General features: G+C 52.1%; 2 protein-coding genes across 4 annotated transcripts in view; one reads left to right on the top strand and one right to left on the bottom strand.

The window, feature by feature from the left end:
• The window catches only part of SPRY3 (sprouty RTK signaling antagonist 3), a 315,558-nt gene that overhangs the window by 43,782 nt on the left and 254,910 nt on the right, over positions 1-16,866 (bottom strand). The gene's annotated exons all lie outside the window — the stretch shown is intronic.
• LOC137482262 (threonylcarbamoyl-AMP synthase-like) lies at positions 2,222-9,358 on the top strand. Of its 3 annotated transcripts, none has more exons than XM_068204494.1 (9): positions 2,222-2,682; positions 2,859-2,951; positions 3,534-3,638; positions 4,180-4,289; positions 5,101-5,295; positions 6,492-6,654; positions 7,870-8,035; positions 8,176-8,270; positions 8,900-9,358. In XM_068204494.1, exons 3-9 carry the CDS (start codon positions 3,575-3,577, stop codon positions 8,983-8,985), a joined length of 879 nt encoding a protein of 292 aa, XP_068060595.1. In that variant the 5' UTR covers positions 2,222-2,682; positions 2,859-2,951; positions 3,534-3,574; the 3' UTR covers positions 8,986-9,358. The 3 variants fall into 3 exon arrangements, with proteins under 3 accessions (XP_068060595.1, XP_068060594.1, XP_068060596.1); XM_068204493.1 differs by having other exon boundaries at positions 2,222-2,726; XM_068204495.1 differs by lacking the exon at positions 5,101-5,295 and having other exon boundaries at positions 2,222-2,726.

Here is a 16,866-nt window from a genome sequence, read left to right as displayed (position 1 = left end):
CTGCTGTTTTGTCTGGAAGGGCCATGGCGAGCGCCGAGGGTTTCGCCGCCGTCTTCTACAGTGAACCGGGGGTGCTGGGGCTGCTCGGCAACGTGGTCAGCGCCTTCCTCCTGTGCCTGCAGAACTTCACTGTGGCCACCACTGGCCTCGGGCCTCGGGCAGCAGAGCAGGTCCTGGCAGGTGGGTGCTGCTGCTCAGGGTGGCGTGGGTGGGGCTGAATGTCCCCTGAGCTCTTTGAGGGTCATCCCCATTGGCCAGTGGGTACCACTGGTGGGATGGTGGGGAAATGTGGGCTGTGTCCATTGTGCAGGTCAGTGTGCTCCTGGGGATGGCTGCTCCTCCTTCCCCAGCCACTGGGCCAAATATTCCACATGCCATTCCCTGCTAGATCCAAAGTGTCCTTGGGGCCTGCTCACCACACTGAGCCAAGGGGCTTAGGGGGCACACAGAGAAGTTTCCCATAAAGGTGGGAAGAGGGGCAGGCAGAGGCCACAGGGCTGCTCACAGGAAGGCCGTGGGACCTGCCGTGGGGTGTGCCCCAGAGCTTCCTGCAGCTCCAGCATTTTCGTACTTGGCTTCACACCTGACCCCTTCCTGCATCCCTCAGGTGTCCACCTCATCCTGATTGGAGGCTTTGTCCAGCTCCTGGCGGGATTTCTTGCCTTCCGCAAGTATGACCACCTTGGAGGCGCAGCCTTCCTCACCTTCTCTGCTCTGTGGAGCAGCTATGGGGCCACAAAGGTCCTGTCTGCCGCATATCCCTCCCCGGAGAACACAACGCTTCCCTCTGGGAACACCAGCCAGCTCCCAGCCGCTGGCACAGCCCTGCTCTCGGCCAGCCAGAGTGCCGTGGCTGGGCTGGTGCCCTACATTGCCATCTCCTTCATCCTGTCTTTCTGCTCGGCCACCGTCAACTACATCATGCCCTTCATCTTCGGGGCCATCGCGCTGGCCCTGGGCTTTGAGGCGGTCGCGCTCTTCGGGGACTGGGCCCTGGTGGTGTCCGGGGTCCTGGAGCTGGGCATTGTTGTGTGCGGGCTGTACGGAGCTGTGGCTCTGCTCCTGAAGGGCATCACCCAGAGGTACGTCCTGCCCGGCTTTGGGCACCCCCTCTTCAACGTCCTGCTGCTGGGATCGGCGCAGAAAAGCTCCTCCAAGGCCCTCGGGGAAGAAAAGAAGAAGAACACCAAGTACGCAGAGCCGATGGCCCTGGGGAACATCTGCGACACCGTGTCACCCTTTATATTTGCCTTTTACTTCTTTGGGTATGTGAAGACATTCTGTGTGGGAGCAGCATGGATTTCCATCATCTCCAGTTGCCAGCTGCTCTCCAGCTTCTACAGCTACCTCAGAGGGGATGGCTACCACACCACCAAGTTTGGTGTCCACAGCCTCCTCTGGCTGGTGATGTCCTGGGAGGAGTTAGTGGTCACCGCCTTCCTCGGCCTGCCTGCAGCTCAGGACAGCAGGCTGGGAATGTTTGGAGCATGGTTCTTCCTGGCCACTGCCTGCCTGCTGTTTCTGATGTCGACCCACAAAGACACCCTGGAGATGCTGCAGAATGCCTCCTTCATCCTCCTCTCCTCGGCCTTCATCCACCAGATCCCGCTGCCCGGTGCCCGGCCCTTCCTGGGGGCCGCCTGCAGCCTCTGCACCGTGGTTTCCCTGTACGCCACCTTCGCCAGCCTCATCAACTCCATCGGGGAGAAGGTTCTGATTCCTGTGGGTGCCCAGGCCGTGCCCAGCTCAGCTCTCCAGGCCATGCTGGGAGCTGTCCACACCTGGCTCTCGAGGTCCAAGGACATCCCCAGCGGCACCAGCGTTGCCGTGCCGGACTCGTTGTTCTACATCTGCAATGGCCTGGCTGCGGCCGCCGCCGTCCAGGGCAGCGTGGGTGACCCGGGCAGGCAGCAGCTCTCCATCCCCTCCGTGCTCATCCCAGGAGCCCTGGGGCAGCTGTTTGTGTGCCGGATCCAGGTGCAGGGCGGGAAGAGGTTTGGATCCGTGCTCCCCTTCTGCTACGCTGTCTTCTGGGCAGCCTGGACCTGGCTGCGCTTGGCAGGTAAAGCACACGATGGTTCCTGGTTTAAGGGGTGTTCCTAGGGAATTTCAGATTGCTTTTTCCGATGGAATTCCTTCTTTCAGGAGAGTCAATGACATCAGGTTTACAGATATTCTTCCCTGGAAGATTCACCAATCACTCCAGTTTGCACTGGGTTGCCATTGCTGCAGGCACTTGGTGCTCTCAGTTCCAGGAGTCCAAGTTGTGTCTTCAACTCCAATAAAAGCCAAGATTTCCCTGCACAAACATTGTGAGACAGGGCTGCCTCTGGGCTGTTATCTCAGAATAACAACTCAGGAGATGCTTTTAGGCAGTGGGAGACTCCAGGTTCTGGATTTCTCTTTTGGGAGCCTGGAGAAATCTATCCCAGCTGGTCACAGCCATGAAAGAAGCTCTCAGAAGCTGAGCCTGGCTTTTAAAAGCTGCACTTTGCTCCAGGTGGGCAGAGTGCTCACACAGTCTCCATGCCAGGCGCTCTTAAGTGAGCACCTGTGGGGACGCTTAAAGCTGTGGCTTGGGACGTGTGGCAGGAGCTGCTGAAGTGGCCAGCCAGGCCCTGAGTATTCCAAGTCGGAAGTAAAATCCAGAGCTTTTTTTGGATAACAGTCACCAGCCCCACAGTTAATACCTCAAGCACTTTGCGTGGCAGAAGCAGCGAGTGTCAGTGAGGGAGGGTTTTTGGGAGGCCACCATCCAACAGCTGGAGCTGTGGTAATCCCAGCTGAGGCTCTGCCACTCTCCTGTCACACTGCTCTTTGTGGTTTGCTCGTAACCAGATGTGCTGCTCCTGTTTCAGGCCACTTGCTGGACATCGGGGCGGGGAACACCAAGGGATTCACTGCTGGCTCCATTGCCTTTTTGGTGCTCAATGCTTTTTTAATCATTTTGGGTAAGTCTCAGAACCACGTGGGATGTTTATTGAGGGGCGTCTGGGGTCAGATCATGAATCCTCCTGTGATTGCTCCATGGTGGAGATGCACCAGTGAGGGAAGCTCAGCTCTGCCTGTTGCTCTGATTAGGCAAGAACGGAGATGTTTTGCCCACAGCCAGTAACAGAAGCTGAGCTGGGCTTAGGAGAAACAGCCCCGAGGGAATGGAAGAATTTTCAAAGAAAATAAAAGGATCAAATCAGGTGAAAGTGTTCGACGCACTGGGCCACTGGCACCAATCCACAGCCACACTCCAGCCCAGCTGGTGTAAATCAGAACCTGCTTGGCTGCCAGAGAAGTGTTTTCCGTGTGAGCACAGTGTCCTGGCAGGTCAAGGGTTTGGCAGCGTGTCTGTGGAACCTGAGGGCTGAACAGACCCTGGCTGTGCCTCTTTGCTCCTCCACCAACAGGGAAATCAGAGCTGGGGCTGCTCGGTTTAATCAAACAAGCCTCAGTTGATTTAGGAACTCTTCTTCTGGTTCATGGACGTTTTATGGGCCGTGCTTGATGTGGGTCTCTCTTGTTTGTGTTTCTTTCCACAGCTTCCTCTTTTAACGTGGTGCTGCTCTGCCTGACCCTGGCCATGGAGCTCTTGACCATTTGTTTTCTGCTCTTTACACTGGAGAACTTCCCTTTGCCATTTGAAAGTGAGTTTTAGGGGAACCTGGACATTAAACCCGCACCCACAGAGTGCAGGGAGTGGGTCCTGGGTTGGGGAGCAGTGTGGGAAAATCAAGCAGAGTGTTCCTCTTTCCCTGGAAGTCTGGGGTGTGTGCAAGCATGACTGGAGAAGGAAATCTTCTTCCTACCACCCCTAGGGCCTTGAGGTTCCAAATAATCCCAATACTGTTGGATCAGAGCATCTCTAGAGGTTCTGTCCAGCTCTACTTCCCAGAGGATGTTCCCTGAGGTGTGGGATGAGCTGAATGTGCCACAGCTGCTGAAGCCTTGGCTTTGCTGCAAGTGACAATTTAAGTTTTGATTCCATGGAGTGCTTTAGCAAGGGGATTAGCAGGAGCTTTTCCACCAGGACTTTGTCACCACAGAATAGAATCACAGCACCTGAGTCCAACCATCCCCACAGCACTGACAAACCCTGTCCCCAAGTGCTACATCCACACTGTTAAATCCCTCCAGGCATGGGGATTCAATCACCTTTCCTGCCTCTGATTCTGGGATTTTTTCCAGTTGTGGTGTTGAGCATCCTCGGTGTCGTCTGCTTCTATGGAGCTACAGCCTCTCTCACCAACTGCATGTTCGGGAAGGACCTCCTGGTGATGGGACCTCCTCTGCTCACAGTAAGAGATCTTGGCATGGTGGTGTACCTTCCTTGCTCAGAGGGGATGTTCTGGGGCCTTCAGTGCAGATTCCCGTGCAATTTCCCCTCTGCTGAATCCTTCAGTGCCATTCGAAGTCCTGGTTCCTTTGTAGGGAGCTGTGAGCTGGAAATGAGCTCTCTTCCATTAGGAATAACATTGGAGAAAGCGCAAGGATGTTCACAAGACTCATATCTTGCTCCTGGGGAATCAGCCATCCCCAGTCTAAGAATTCCTTATAGACTGGAGTTTTAAAGCCACAGCCTTGGGAGCAGGGAGCTTAAAAAGTTTCCCAGATTGGACAGGAAGATTTCCCCTTCTTTTCTTAACTTCAAACTCCTTCTGCCATCTGGTGTGTCTGACTAGGGCAATTCCTCCTATCCAGGGTGATGGATCTGCCAGCTTTAATTCCTGCTGCAGAGAAACATTTCCATTAAATCAGCATTTCATGGGAATGCACTTGAAACTCCATCTTCGTCTGGATTTTGGATTCCCGAACACTTTCCTTAAGTCACTTTGGAGAGCAGCCATTTTCCCGGGAAGCTGTGCTGGGTGGGATTCATCTCCTCTAACTTAAGGCATTGGCAGTTGAAATGTTCACCCTGAGCTGCTCTCTTTGACTTTAATAATTGGAATTCTCTCCCCTGCTGTGGGAGAAGCATTCCTAGAGGTGCTGCCTGTGACCTTGGACAGCCAAGGGATCATGGTATGGTGGATCCCTGCATTCAGGTGGATGCAATCCCACCCTCTGTTCCACATATTTGCTTATTCACTGCCTCCTGATTCCTGGCAGGTCCAGAGCTCCAGGAAGGGCAGGGAGGATCCCCTGCCCTGTGTCTGCCCCAAGTCCCACCTCACGAGTGGCCTGAGGACCATCGCGGAGCTGCTGAACACAGGGGCCGTGTGTGGGGTCCCCACAGACACGGTGTATGCCCTGGCAGCCTCCTGCAAGCACCCTCAAGCCATCGAGAAAGTCTACAGGATCAAGGTGGGAATTCAGGGATGTCTCTGCTTACCTGGCTCTGAGTCCTGTCCATGAGTTTCTGCAGAAGCAGAAAGGGGAGCCCCTGGTTTCAGGTTGTCCCAAGACTCAGGAGGTGACCGTAGGCAGAGTTCATGAGCAGCCACACCAGAACATCAGGGACTATTTTCTGAGGAACCCAGGGTACAGCCCCTCTGCTCCAGGCTGGAGCACTGGTAATTAGGCAGAGACATCCCTGGGGATGGACAAAGCACAACCCCAAACAGGAACAGCCACTCACAAGTGCATCCAAACCTGTGTTTGTCCTCTGTGCTTCACGAAGTGCTGAATCAGAATCCCAGGGCTACATTCCCCCAGACTTTTGGAGCCATTCAGTGCTGGAACCAGCCGCAGAGTTTGCACCTTCAATCCGGCTTTTGCAGCCTGGCCCTGTCTGCTGTCCATGAGGCAATTTCCTGGCTAGCCTGGAGAAATAACCATAACAGACGATCTCAGCTGGCCCCGAGCGCGAGCAGCGGCACAAAGGCCGTCTCTTTTGCGCTGCCCTGGTGCCAGTGCTGACCTTCCCTGCTGATGAGAGAATACAAACAGAATGTAAATACATGCCCAGTTCCTGAGTCATTTGGCCCCACTGAAGCTGATGTCAGTTGAGGACTGAAATGACACCACTTTGCGAGCTTGTTTTATTTCCCCTCCATCTCCACTGCTGGTTTTACACAAAACTTATTTCACCAAGCTTCTTTCAAAGCTCCGGAGGGGTGATAATGGAGATGGTGGCTTGCAGGGGGTTGAGGTCTCCATCCCTTATCCCATCAAAAATTGGTGTGTTTGACCTTGGTTTATACCAGCAGAAGTTTGGAAAAAATCAGGTCTCTGGTGTACAACATTCCAGAAATGCTGATACTGAGTGGAGCATCCCTGTCCCTGTGATGGATGTGCTTAAAGATGGATGTGCTCAAGTCAAAGGAATTGAGTGCATCCCAGAGATTCCCAAGGGCAGGGTGCTACTCTGTCTCTTCTTTAATTTTCACGTGCAGATCTGAGCTGGCGCATCCATCACAGCTCAGCACTTGTGCAGACTCAGCATCTTCCTTGCCTGGAGCTCCTGCTCCCTGGGAAACACAAGCCAGGATCCCAACAGGCTTCGAGGTTCTCCAGGCAAACTTTCCCTCTTCATCTATTTCCCCCCTCTGTTTTTTCAGGACAGGCCTCAAGAGAAGCCCATCTGCATCTTTATTTCCAACCTGGAGCAGTTGAGAGCAGCTGCCCCGCCCATCAGCCCCCTGCTCTGGGAATTCATGGAAAACGTTTATCCTGGAGGCATTGGCTGCATTATCCAGAAGGGAGAGTGGCTGAAGAAGTTGGGTGAGATGAGCAGATGACAACCCTTCTGTCCCTCTTTCATGTTTTCATCATGGCAGGTCTGCAATCCCAACACCCTTTGGGATGTGATGGGGAGAGATTCCGGTCACTTTCTCCCAAGAAGTCCCCTCTGGAGCTGCTAGATGCTTTGGTGGATGTTTAGCAGAGGGTGTTAATCAGCTGGAATGACTCACCAAGAGTGGGAGCCAGCAGGATGAGCTCTTTAACCAGAGGCAAGGGAGGCTCCTCAGCCTGGGAGGGTCCCCTCTCCCAGGCCCCCCGCTGTTCACTGGGAATGAGCAAACCAGGGTGGAGCACCCAGGAGATGAGAGGCTTCTGATGGTAATCCCTGCTCATCACCTCTGCCTTCCCACCACGTGGACACAGGCAGGCACTGGGAGCACTGGGATGATTCACCTCCACCCTGGCTCCTGTGGAAATAGCAGGGAGTGAGGGAACTGGAGGAGTTGGAACACAGTCCTGTGAGGAGCAGCTGAGGGAGCTGGAAAGGGGCTCAGCCTGGAGAAAAGGAGGCTCAGGGGGCCCCTTCTGGCTCTGCACAGCTCCTGACAGGAGGGGACAGCCGGGGGGGTCAGGCTCTGCTCCAGGGAACAGGGACAGAAGGAGAGGACACAGACTTAATCTACACCGGGGGAGGTTTAAGTTGGACGTTAGGGAAAAAATCTTCACAGAAAAGGTGATTGGGCATTGGAAGGGGCTGCCCAGGGAGGTGTTTGAGGCCCCATTCCTGGAGGGGTCCAAGGAAAACCTGGATGTGGCACTTGGTGCCATGGTCTGGGTGACAAGGTGGTGTTGGATCACAGGCTGGACTCGATGATCTCAAGGGTCTTTTCCAACTCAGCGGATTCAGTGATTCTGAGTTAACCACATTTAACAGGCAGAGGAAAGTGGTGGAGGATGGGAGGGCGGGCAGCGGTCACAGGAAGTCTTTGCACTTTGGGATACAGGGAGATCCTGTGTCCATGGAAACAGCTGTGATGTTTCCAGTTGTGAATCATTTCCTTTTTACCCAGTTGGACCCCAAACCGTACCTCTGCTCTCACAGATTTCTGCCCAGGAATGGACATCCACAAAGACACATTTAGTTGGGTGCACGGAACTGGGCCACTTCCAAAGGCAGCAGGAGATCCCCCCTGGTGCCACAACAGGAGCTGTGCCAGCTGTGCCCCCGCCAACATCCTCTGCCTGTCCTTGCAGGGGTCGGAGCAGGATACAGCAGGGTGGGAACCCAGGACAGCATCATGATCCGAGTCCCTGACCTGACGGTCCTGGTGCACCTCATCGATATGACCGGACCCTTGGCCATCACCTCGGCCAACCCCAGCGGGGAGGTGGACAGCACCCACCATGACATGGTCATCTCGTGAGTACCTGGTCACTGGCAGTGCCACCCTCCTGCTCCAGTGGTGGCAGACCTTGGGCTGGTGTCCTGCACCCAGGGGAACCTCAGCACGAGGTCACAGCAAGGTCTGTAAAGGGCTGTTGCTATTTTCTGCCCCGCAGGCGCCTTGGCCATAAGCTGGAGGGTGTTCTCTGTGATGGAGAGTCTGACGAGGTGGTGGCGTCCACTGTGGTCAACTGCACAAAGATTGATGAAAGTGAGTGTGAGACCCACCCTTCATGTCAGCAACAGCGTTTTCCTGGGAGGCTTCCATGCCTTTCCCAGTATCAGTCTGGCAGCACAGAGTGCTCCAAGAGTAACAGCTCTTGAGTGCCTGGACATTTGCAAACATGTTGATGAAGGGAAACAAACAAAAGATGTCCTGGGAGGACCTCTGTGTTGACAGGGAACAAGGCAGGAGGACAAACACAGTTGTGCAAGGAAAATCTGCCTTCTCAGGGTGGAAATGCTGTGAGTGGGAGGGTGGGTGCTGCTGGAAGGAGGGGTGGGTGCTGCTGGAAGGAGGGGTGGGTGCTGCTGGAAGGAGGGGTGGGTGCTGCCTCGGCCCACCACAACGAGGGTGGGACAGGAGCTTGCCCACAGTGATGTAGCAGCACATGCTGAGGTGTCCCGGGTGGCTCTGGGCTGACATTTGAGAGAGATTCATTAGTGGAAAACCAAACCCTTGAACAAAGTGTGAGGTCAGTGTTCATCGGTGGTTTCACTTTCTGGTCCTTCCACACAGTTTATTTTGAGTGGCTTTGGTGGTGCGAGATGTTCCTTTTATATTCCTTTCTGTGCCACTTTGTGGATTGTCCTGACTTGTTCATTCTTCCCTCTGGGAAGGTGGCATCACCATCGTGCGGGAAGGCTGCATCCCAGCTGGAAAAGTGATGCAGATCTTTGAAAGGGTGAAGAACAGAGTGGTCTGAACCGAAGGAACCTTCCCTGAGGAAAGGAACAAAGTCTGCTCTCCTTAAAAACATGATGTGTCCCGTGTTTGGCTGGAGCACAAGGCCTTGGGAGAGCCATTCCTTCTCTGGTCCACTCTTACCTCCTTGGGAACAGCAGCACTTCCCCACCTGGGGCCACTCCTGGGACCTTTCTGCAGTGATTTGTTGTTTATCCCCAGTAAGTGCCTGGAATCTCCAGGAGAGCTGCCCAGGAGCTGATGATTTACTGCAGGAACTCCCAGAGCTCCTGTGCTTCTGAAGTGCATTGGACTGTGAACGCAATGTTTGTGCATCCCCCTCCACAACACTCAGATCTGTGTATTTTAAAATCCTAAAACCCACTAAATAAATCTTTTTTTTTTTTTTGGAACATAAGGAAAAGGCTTTGTTTTTCGTTTGATCTCCACTGAGCTCTTCATCCTCCCAAAATGCAAAGCTCCATGACTAAACACCAGAGGAAGGAGTCACTACAGGGAGGTGTAATTCTGACAGAGGGTTTGCAGCAAGTAGCTCACCCCATTCCTTCCCTGCCATCTTCCTAGCCACTCCCAGCTCATCCCAGGGCACTCAGCTCCTGGAAAATGCAAAGGAACATCCGTGAACATCCATGGCCAAGCTGGGGGCTGCCAAGGGTTCAGAATCATGGGTTGGCTTGGGTTGGAAGGGATCCTCAGGATCATCTCGTTCCAACACCTTGCCCCTGGGCTGAGTGCTGCTGCCCCAGAGCTGTCCCCACACAAGTCCTCAGGGCTGTCCCCACCCCTGTTCCTGTGTCAGGCACTGTGGAGGGGCAGAAGTTTCTGCCAAGAGCAGAGAACAGAACCTCCCTCTCTCCCAAAGCAAACAAGCCTCAGGGGGAGCCAGGGATGAGGGAATCCAATCACTAAAGACAAACCTCAACAAAGGAAACAATGAGTTAGATCCAAAGGCTTCAAAACACTGCGAGGTGCGTGACAGACTGGAGGTTTTCTGTAATGATTTTCCCATCCTGGAGGCAGTGTCCAAGTGGGAGACGTCTGCCAGTTCCCTATTGTTGTTCCCTCTCCTCCCTCCTGCTCTGGGCAGGGAGGTCATTCCCCTGGCACAGCCACAGTCCCACCTCCCACCACCCAGGGGACAAGACCCTTCCCTTCTCTTGCTCCTTATCATTGTTTTGGAGCATCTTGCTCACAGAATTCTCCCTCAGGCCACATCCCACCTGCTGCTGTGGGAGCTGGGCAGGAAAATCTGGGAGCTCTGGGGCTGGATTCCTCCTGCTGCTGTGGGAGCTGGGCAGGAAAATCTGGGAGCCCTGGGGCTGGATTCCAGCCAGGCCTCGTTGCTGACATGTCAACACCGACTCCAGCCCCGAGTATGCTCGCTTGCTTTGGCGCTGCCGTTGTTGTCCAGCTGGTGCTGCCGTTCCATTTGCGCTCAGAAGTCACCATAAATAACAGCTCTTACTCTTTCTCCAGGTCGTGGATGTTGTTTCATTCCAGCAGCTCCCCAAACTCCCGGTCAGAGATCCTTGGCAGCTGTTCCTGGGATGGAACACGGGCTCCCCTTCACCCCGCAGCCTCCTGACCCTGCAAACCCACTCGGGCACAGCTGGGCATTCCCAGCCTCCTGTGGTTTCCCAGCCCGTGCCAGCATCTGGAAGTGGAACTTAGTCAGGCTCTCCTCCCTGCACATGCCTTAGGACAGCTCAACAACCTGGGCTGGTGGAAGGGGATGAGCTTCCAGGTCCCTTCCAAGCCAAACCAGTCCACGGTTGTGTGATAAACACTTATTCAATAAACGGATGTAAGTGCCAGCTGAGGTTCATCACCACCCAGCAGAGGCTTAACTTGAAGGCATGTGGTGAAGTCCCACAACACGGGACTCCTCTCATGTTTAAACACCTTAATGCTTGAAAAACGACTTGAACTTCCTGAGCAAGTGAGGTTTGTTAATATTGGCTATAAACTGCTGGAACAGCAGAAAAACCCCAAGAAAATAGAAAAGGAGAAGGTCCCTTCTTGACTTGTGATCTGGGACTGTGTTAGACCATCTCCATGTTGGTGCCATGGGAGGTGTCAGCTCCAGGGAAGGCCGTGGAGTTCCCCAGCTGCCCCTTCACTGCTCACACCAAACGGCCAGGATTTGGTAAATCCAAGCAAGGATGGAAAAATTACCTCTCGAACTCTGCAGCAGGTAAAGGGAGCTTGGGATATGTCAGCCCTTGAGGAAAGCGCTGGATCTGAAATCAGGGGTGATAATAGAAACAGATTCCAACCAGAGCTACGAAAAATCCAGAATTTATGTTATAAGTGGGGCAAGATAAGAAAATTACAGGAGTTTAAGACTTCATTTCAGGGAGAACCAGGATTAGCATTTCCTTATAAAATGTATTTAAAGAGTCCCCTCCCAGCAGAGCACAATGAAATCAATAAACTGTCTGTACTTATGGGCAGCTGAGCCAGGAGTGTAAAATTTTATGCAGTAATGGAGTTTTTATAATTAACTGAGTAAGGAAACAAACAAATTATGTTAGAGAAAAAAAAAAAAAACCCCAAACAGTCACCATAGTCTGGGCTGCTCACTTTGGCACTCGCATCTCATGAGTGTTCTGGTGACTCAGGAGTAATTATGGGTCAGAGGTGTTTGCTCTGCACCTGTTTTCCACCATCAGGTGATAAAGAAGAAAAACAGGGGATTTTTAATTAACACAATAAATGGCACAATCAGTTTGCGCCAGGAACAAGCTCTCAACTCCCTTTGCTGCAAAGAAGGAAATAAATTTGATTTTTCAGTGGTGCTGCTAAGTAAAGGGGAATATTTCCTTCAAAAAAAACATGTTTAGGGGAATCAGATAATAAAATGGTTTGGGTCAGGAGGGACCTTAAGGGTCACCCTTTTCCCAATCCCTGCCATGGGATACCTTCCACTGGACAAGGTCATTTGTGCCTTGCACACACAGCTGGGAATTTCTGACCAACATCATAGAGGTTGTGGAGCAAAGATTTGCTGTGGTTGCTGATAAATCTCAGATAAATGGCAAAGAATTGATTTATTGTGAAATGCAATTGATTTATTGTGAAATGTAATTCACAGCATTTTAACAAAAAGACTTTTTTGTGGTAGCAATATACTGAAGATACTCCTTCCTTGGAAGTGTCCCAGGCCAGGCTGGATGGGGCTTGGAGCAATGAGGGATAGTGGAAGGTGTCCGTGCCCATGGAACGAGATAATCTCTAAATTCCCAAATATTTCAACCCAAATAATTCTGGGGTTCTTTGATTACATTATTGGTTCAGCCACTTTAGCCAAATATATGATGGAATTGGTTACTGGGCTCTGAGCAGTTCCCAGGACAAACTAGGCTGGAAAAAGTCTTAGACCCCATGCCCCACAGGGGTAAGCAGCACCGTGCTGGGGCTCTGACACATAAACCCAGCTCAAGAACGCTGGGGCCTGGAGCAAGGTCCCATTATGACGCTCCCACAATTCTTCCAAAGTAAATTCCCCCGGTCTCCACAGCCTCTGCTGGTGTTTCTGCAAGTTTAGAGGGAAACAAACACACCTCCCTTGGATCAACAACAGGAGCCCTCAATTCCTTTAGTCAGGCTCTCTAAACACAAGGGCCTTTCATCAGAGCTATTGCTGATTTTTAACACCTCTTGTTGTGTTTTCCATTCTGCTGCACCCTGGAGAAGGCTCGTTCCCAATCGGGAAGGCTCATCTCCAAATGGAAACAGCAATGTCAACCAGAGTTAGGGGTAAAGGGTGCAAACCTTGTCATATTTGTCCCTAAATCTCTCTTGTGGATGGTTTCAATAATTTCTACCCCCCTTCTCACCTTGATGTTTGCTCCAAAGTGAGCTGAGCTGAAATAATTTTCAGGGATGGGGACCAGGTTTGGCAGAGAGGAGCAGCCCCTTGTGTGTGCAGGGAGAGGAAAGGAGAGGCAGGGATGGGAGAGGAGGTTTTAGGTAGCAGGACATTATTTTATTAATTCTTTTGTTAAAAGAAACACTGGTGGAAAGCGCTGGTACAAAACTGAGTGTTCACATTGTCAAGGAATTAAATTGCACCAATGCCAGTGGTGGTGAAGGACACTCCATTTGTGTTTCAGGAGATTGTGAAGGGAATATTAAGGAGTGACCATGGCCAGGCCTATTCTGGCACTGAGGGACCAATGCCTGGGGGGTGGCAGCACATTTGGGCACCACCAGAGCTCCCATGCCCCGGAGTGGGCTTCTTTCTCAGGAAAGCGGGATTTGGTCAGCTTAGCTTCCCAGAGAACTGGATTTCCATCTCTGTCTCAGCACAGAGAACCAACTCATCCTCATGCCTGGACTCTCTTACAGCAGTTTTTACCAGCTCATGGTTTAGTCTAAAAACAAGGAAGTCCTTCTTAGGACTAGTCCTTCCTAGTCCTTTCAACTCCTTTCCAGGAGTTGATGACATCCTTTCCAGAGCTGCCTCACACCAAGGCTGTTGTAGTCTGGTTTTGGTTCTGCCCTGCCCAAACCTGTCTCCTTCCTTCTTCTTGGGTTTTTTCACTGATTGATCAAAAATTCTATTTGTCAGATAGTTTTATGAGGCAGGAAAATGCATCTTCCTGGTGACAGTTAGGTCACACCTCTGTGAATTTGCATTTTATCAATTTAAACATAATTTCGTGCAAAGTAGGAGGAAAAAAACAACCTGTGAAGACATGTACACAACCAACTCCTATCCTTCCACCAGGGATCTGGTGGGACTCACTTCCTCAACAGACAGGAGGAATTGTTCTGGGCAAAGCACGTCCAGAATCTGTAGCACCATAGACAAGGCAACCTCAAAGGATCCACCCACTGCTGTGCAAAACCCATTTCAGTAATCCCAGAACTCCAGACTGGTTTGGGTTGGGAGGGACCTTAAAGCCCATCTCATTGAGCTCCCATGGGCAGGGACAGCTCCGCTGGGCCAGGCTGCTCAGTTATGAACCCCCCAGAGCTGCTGTTTCATGTTAAGGTTTGGCAATGAAGAGACCTGGACAAGGCCTTCACCTTCCCTTGACTCGCATCTCAGGTCTTTGAGCGAGACCTTGGAAGTGAGCTGGAGAACAGGATCACCATGAAATGTCTGTGGAAAGCCCAGCTCAGCTGTTTCTGTGGCCAAGGAGCCTGTACCCCATGTCCCAGCAGTCATAGAGTCAGGGACTCGTTGGGGTTGGTAAGATCATCAGTCCAACCATCTTGGTTTCTTTTTTCACTTCCAAAACAGCAGTGAGCTTCCATGTCTGCTCCTTCCTTATCCCTTCCTTATTCCTCACTTCTTTTGCCATTTCTAATTCCCACAAGAGAATCCTGTGCTTCCAATTAGGACTCGGTTGGTTTTGCAAGGGAAGGAGGGCCTGGAGCGATTGTAGGTTTGGGAACGAGGGGGAGAGGGGTCTGTGGGACCCCTTGGGTCATGTAGGATCTGATAACCCAGTGTGGCACAATAGGGACCTTGGGAAGGCTGCAGGCACAGGATGCCAGAGGTGTTTTGGGGACTTTGGGGAATTTTGAGGAGATAAGGTGAGGGTGATTGGGGTAGGGTCAGTACTGCTGATACCCACCCGCCCTCTGGGCTCTAAAGAACTCCTGAAAGGAAACCAGGGCATGTCCTGGTCATTTTGGGAGTCTTCACTGAGTGATGCTGGGTCACTGGGTCATGCTGGAACCCACAGCAGTGGGAATGATCACCTGAATCCACGTTGATTCAGCAGATAAGAGAGCAGTTGTGTGGTGTAAACTAGTAGAGATACATGGGAGATCAAAGGAGGAAGGGGTTGTAGCACTTCAGGAATTGGTGCTGTGTCAGGGAAGGAGTTTGGGGCTGGGTATTTACTGAAACTCCTCATGGAACAAAAACACCTCACAAAAGGCCCACGTTACTTCCTGCTGGGTGGGTCACATGAAAAATGGGGTATGAGAATGGAGGTGGTCACATGGAGAATCCCCCTTGACGAGATGATCACCTGAGTGAACAAGGAATGCCAGTTATGTCTCTAAATTTGGGATGAGACCATGAGAACTGCACAGAGCCAAGGCAGAGAGATGGTCAAAGAATCTTCTTCTGCAGCAGGATGTGAGAACATGAGATTCCTCAGAGGTGCCTGGGCCTTGGAGGGACCTCAGTGACTGTTCCACAGCTGCTGGGACAGCAGAACCTCTCTCAGGACAACTGTCCCAACCCTGACATCCATCTCGTGGCCAGAGCAGAAGAATTTGCTGAAATTCCTGGGTTTTGCTATCTAGAACAAGATAATAACATGAGTGAGATGTCTGCGTGTTTTGCAGGAAGGAATGAAAAGCTCTCACAAGAACTGACAGTGTTGACCCTTTAACACGAGATTTTCACTCGAGGTATTTATTGGAGCTGCTGAACTGGATGTTCAGGGCAGACCTCCCCATCCAGCCCCTCATGACCCCCTGCCCTGACTGCTCTGTTATCCCCTGGGATCCGCTGGCACTGGGATCATCCGCTGGCACTGGGATCAACCATCTGGACTTGGCTTCTTCTTCACTTCCAAAACAGCAGTGAGCTTCCATGTCCGCTTCTTCCTTATTCCTCACTTCTTTTGCCATTTCTAATTCCCACAAGAGAATCCTGTGCTTCCAATTAGGACGCGGTTGGTTTTGCAAGGGAAGGAGGGCCTGGAGCGATTGTAGGGTCGGGAAGGAGGGGGAGAGGGGTAGCACCCATGGGGGTGGAGCAGGGGAATCCAGTGACCCCATAAACCCACCAGTGGCTGCCCAAGGAAGCAGCTCCCACAGACCCTTTCCTCCCTCAGCCCCAGCTGGCAGTGTTCTGCAGAAAGAGGGGATGGAAATCTTCAAATCAGAGGGGAAGCAGAAAGGAAGAACATGCTGGAGTCACAACTGGATTTAATTAATCCCATTAATTGTTGTTAAGTCTGAAAAACTCTATTTTCAGAAAGCTGTTTTTTCCTCCAAGGTTTTGTACATAATCCATCTATTCATTTTGTAGAAAAATTCTCTGCTGCTGTTCCACAGCAGGCAACTCCAGGAGCACCAGTCACAACGAGGGAGATGCACAGCAAAGGACAAAATGTCCAAGGCCAGGTTGGACACTGGGGCTTGGAGCAATCTGGGATAGTGGAAGATGTCCCTGCCATGGTATGGGGTGGAATGAGATGGGCTTTGAGGTCCTTTCCAATCCCAGACAGCCTGGGATTTAGCAGTTGTTCTTTGCTTTGGTTGAGGGCCCAGTTGCTGTCACCAAGCCATCTCTAAATCCAGCCTTCCTTCTGGCAGGAACGTGGGCACCCCAGGATGGCCCTAGACCAGGTTGCTTAGCTAGGCACCCAGCTCAGCCCTCTCAGGTGTTAAATCCCAGCTGTTCTGTGGAGCAGCTGAAAACCTGCCCCAGGATTTTGAACAACGGTGTTTCTCTGTTGGCGGCAGAGCTGATTATCTGGTGATTTTGCAGGAATAATCACAGGGTGCTGCTGGGAAATGGAGGAGCAGATGGAAGAACACAACGAGGTGAGTGTGACAAGAACCCTGCCAAGACCACTGGGCTTGGCTTTGACTGAAGATGACCCAGTCAAGCTTTTCCTCCACCCCATACCCCATCCCAAGCCACAGGCAGACTTTGACTCTTCAGGAGAAAGAACCCAAGAGAAGAGTCATAAACCCATAGAACCAATAAGGTTGGAAAAGATCTCCAAGATCATCGGTTCCGATGCTCCCATCCCCTGCAAGCTCCCAGTTCCTCTAGGTTAGAAGTGGCCAAGGGATATTCCTGCCCATGTCCCAAGGCTTCTGCTGGGCTGGTGTGGCCCCAGCCATGGTTGGGAAGCCTTCCTTCCCCTTGGAAGCGCTCTGCCCACCCCACCGACACGTC

This window comes from Anomalospiza imberbis, chromosome 14, assembly GCF_031753505.1.
Source record: "Anomalospiza imberbis isolate Cuckoo-Finch-1a 21T00152 chromosome 14, ASM3175350v1, whole genome shotgun sequence".
In the NCBI taxonomy this organism is placed as follows: domain Eukaryota; kingdom Metazoa; phylum Chordata; class Aves; order Passeriformes; family Viduidae; genus Anomalospiza; species Anomalospiza imberbis.
The sequence above is the reverse complement of the archived record's forward strand: the minus strand, read 5'-3'. Positions and strand labels throughout refer to the sequence as shown.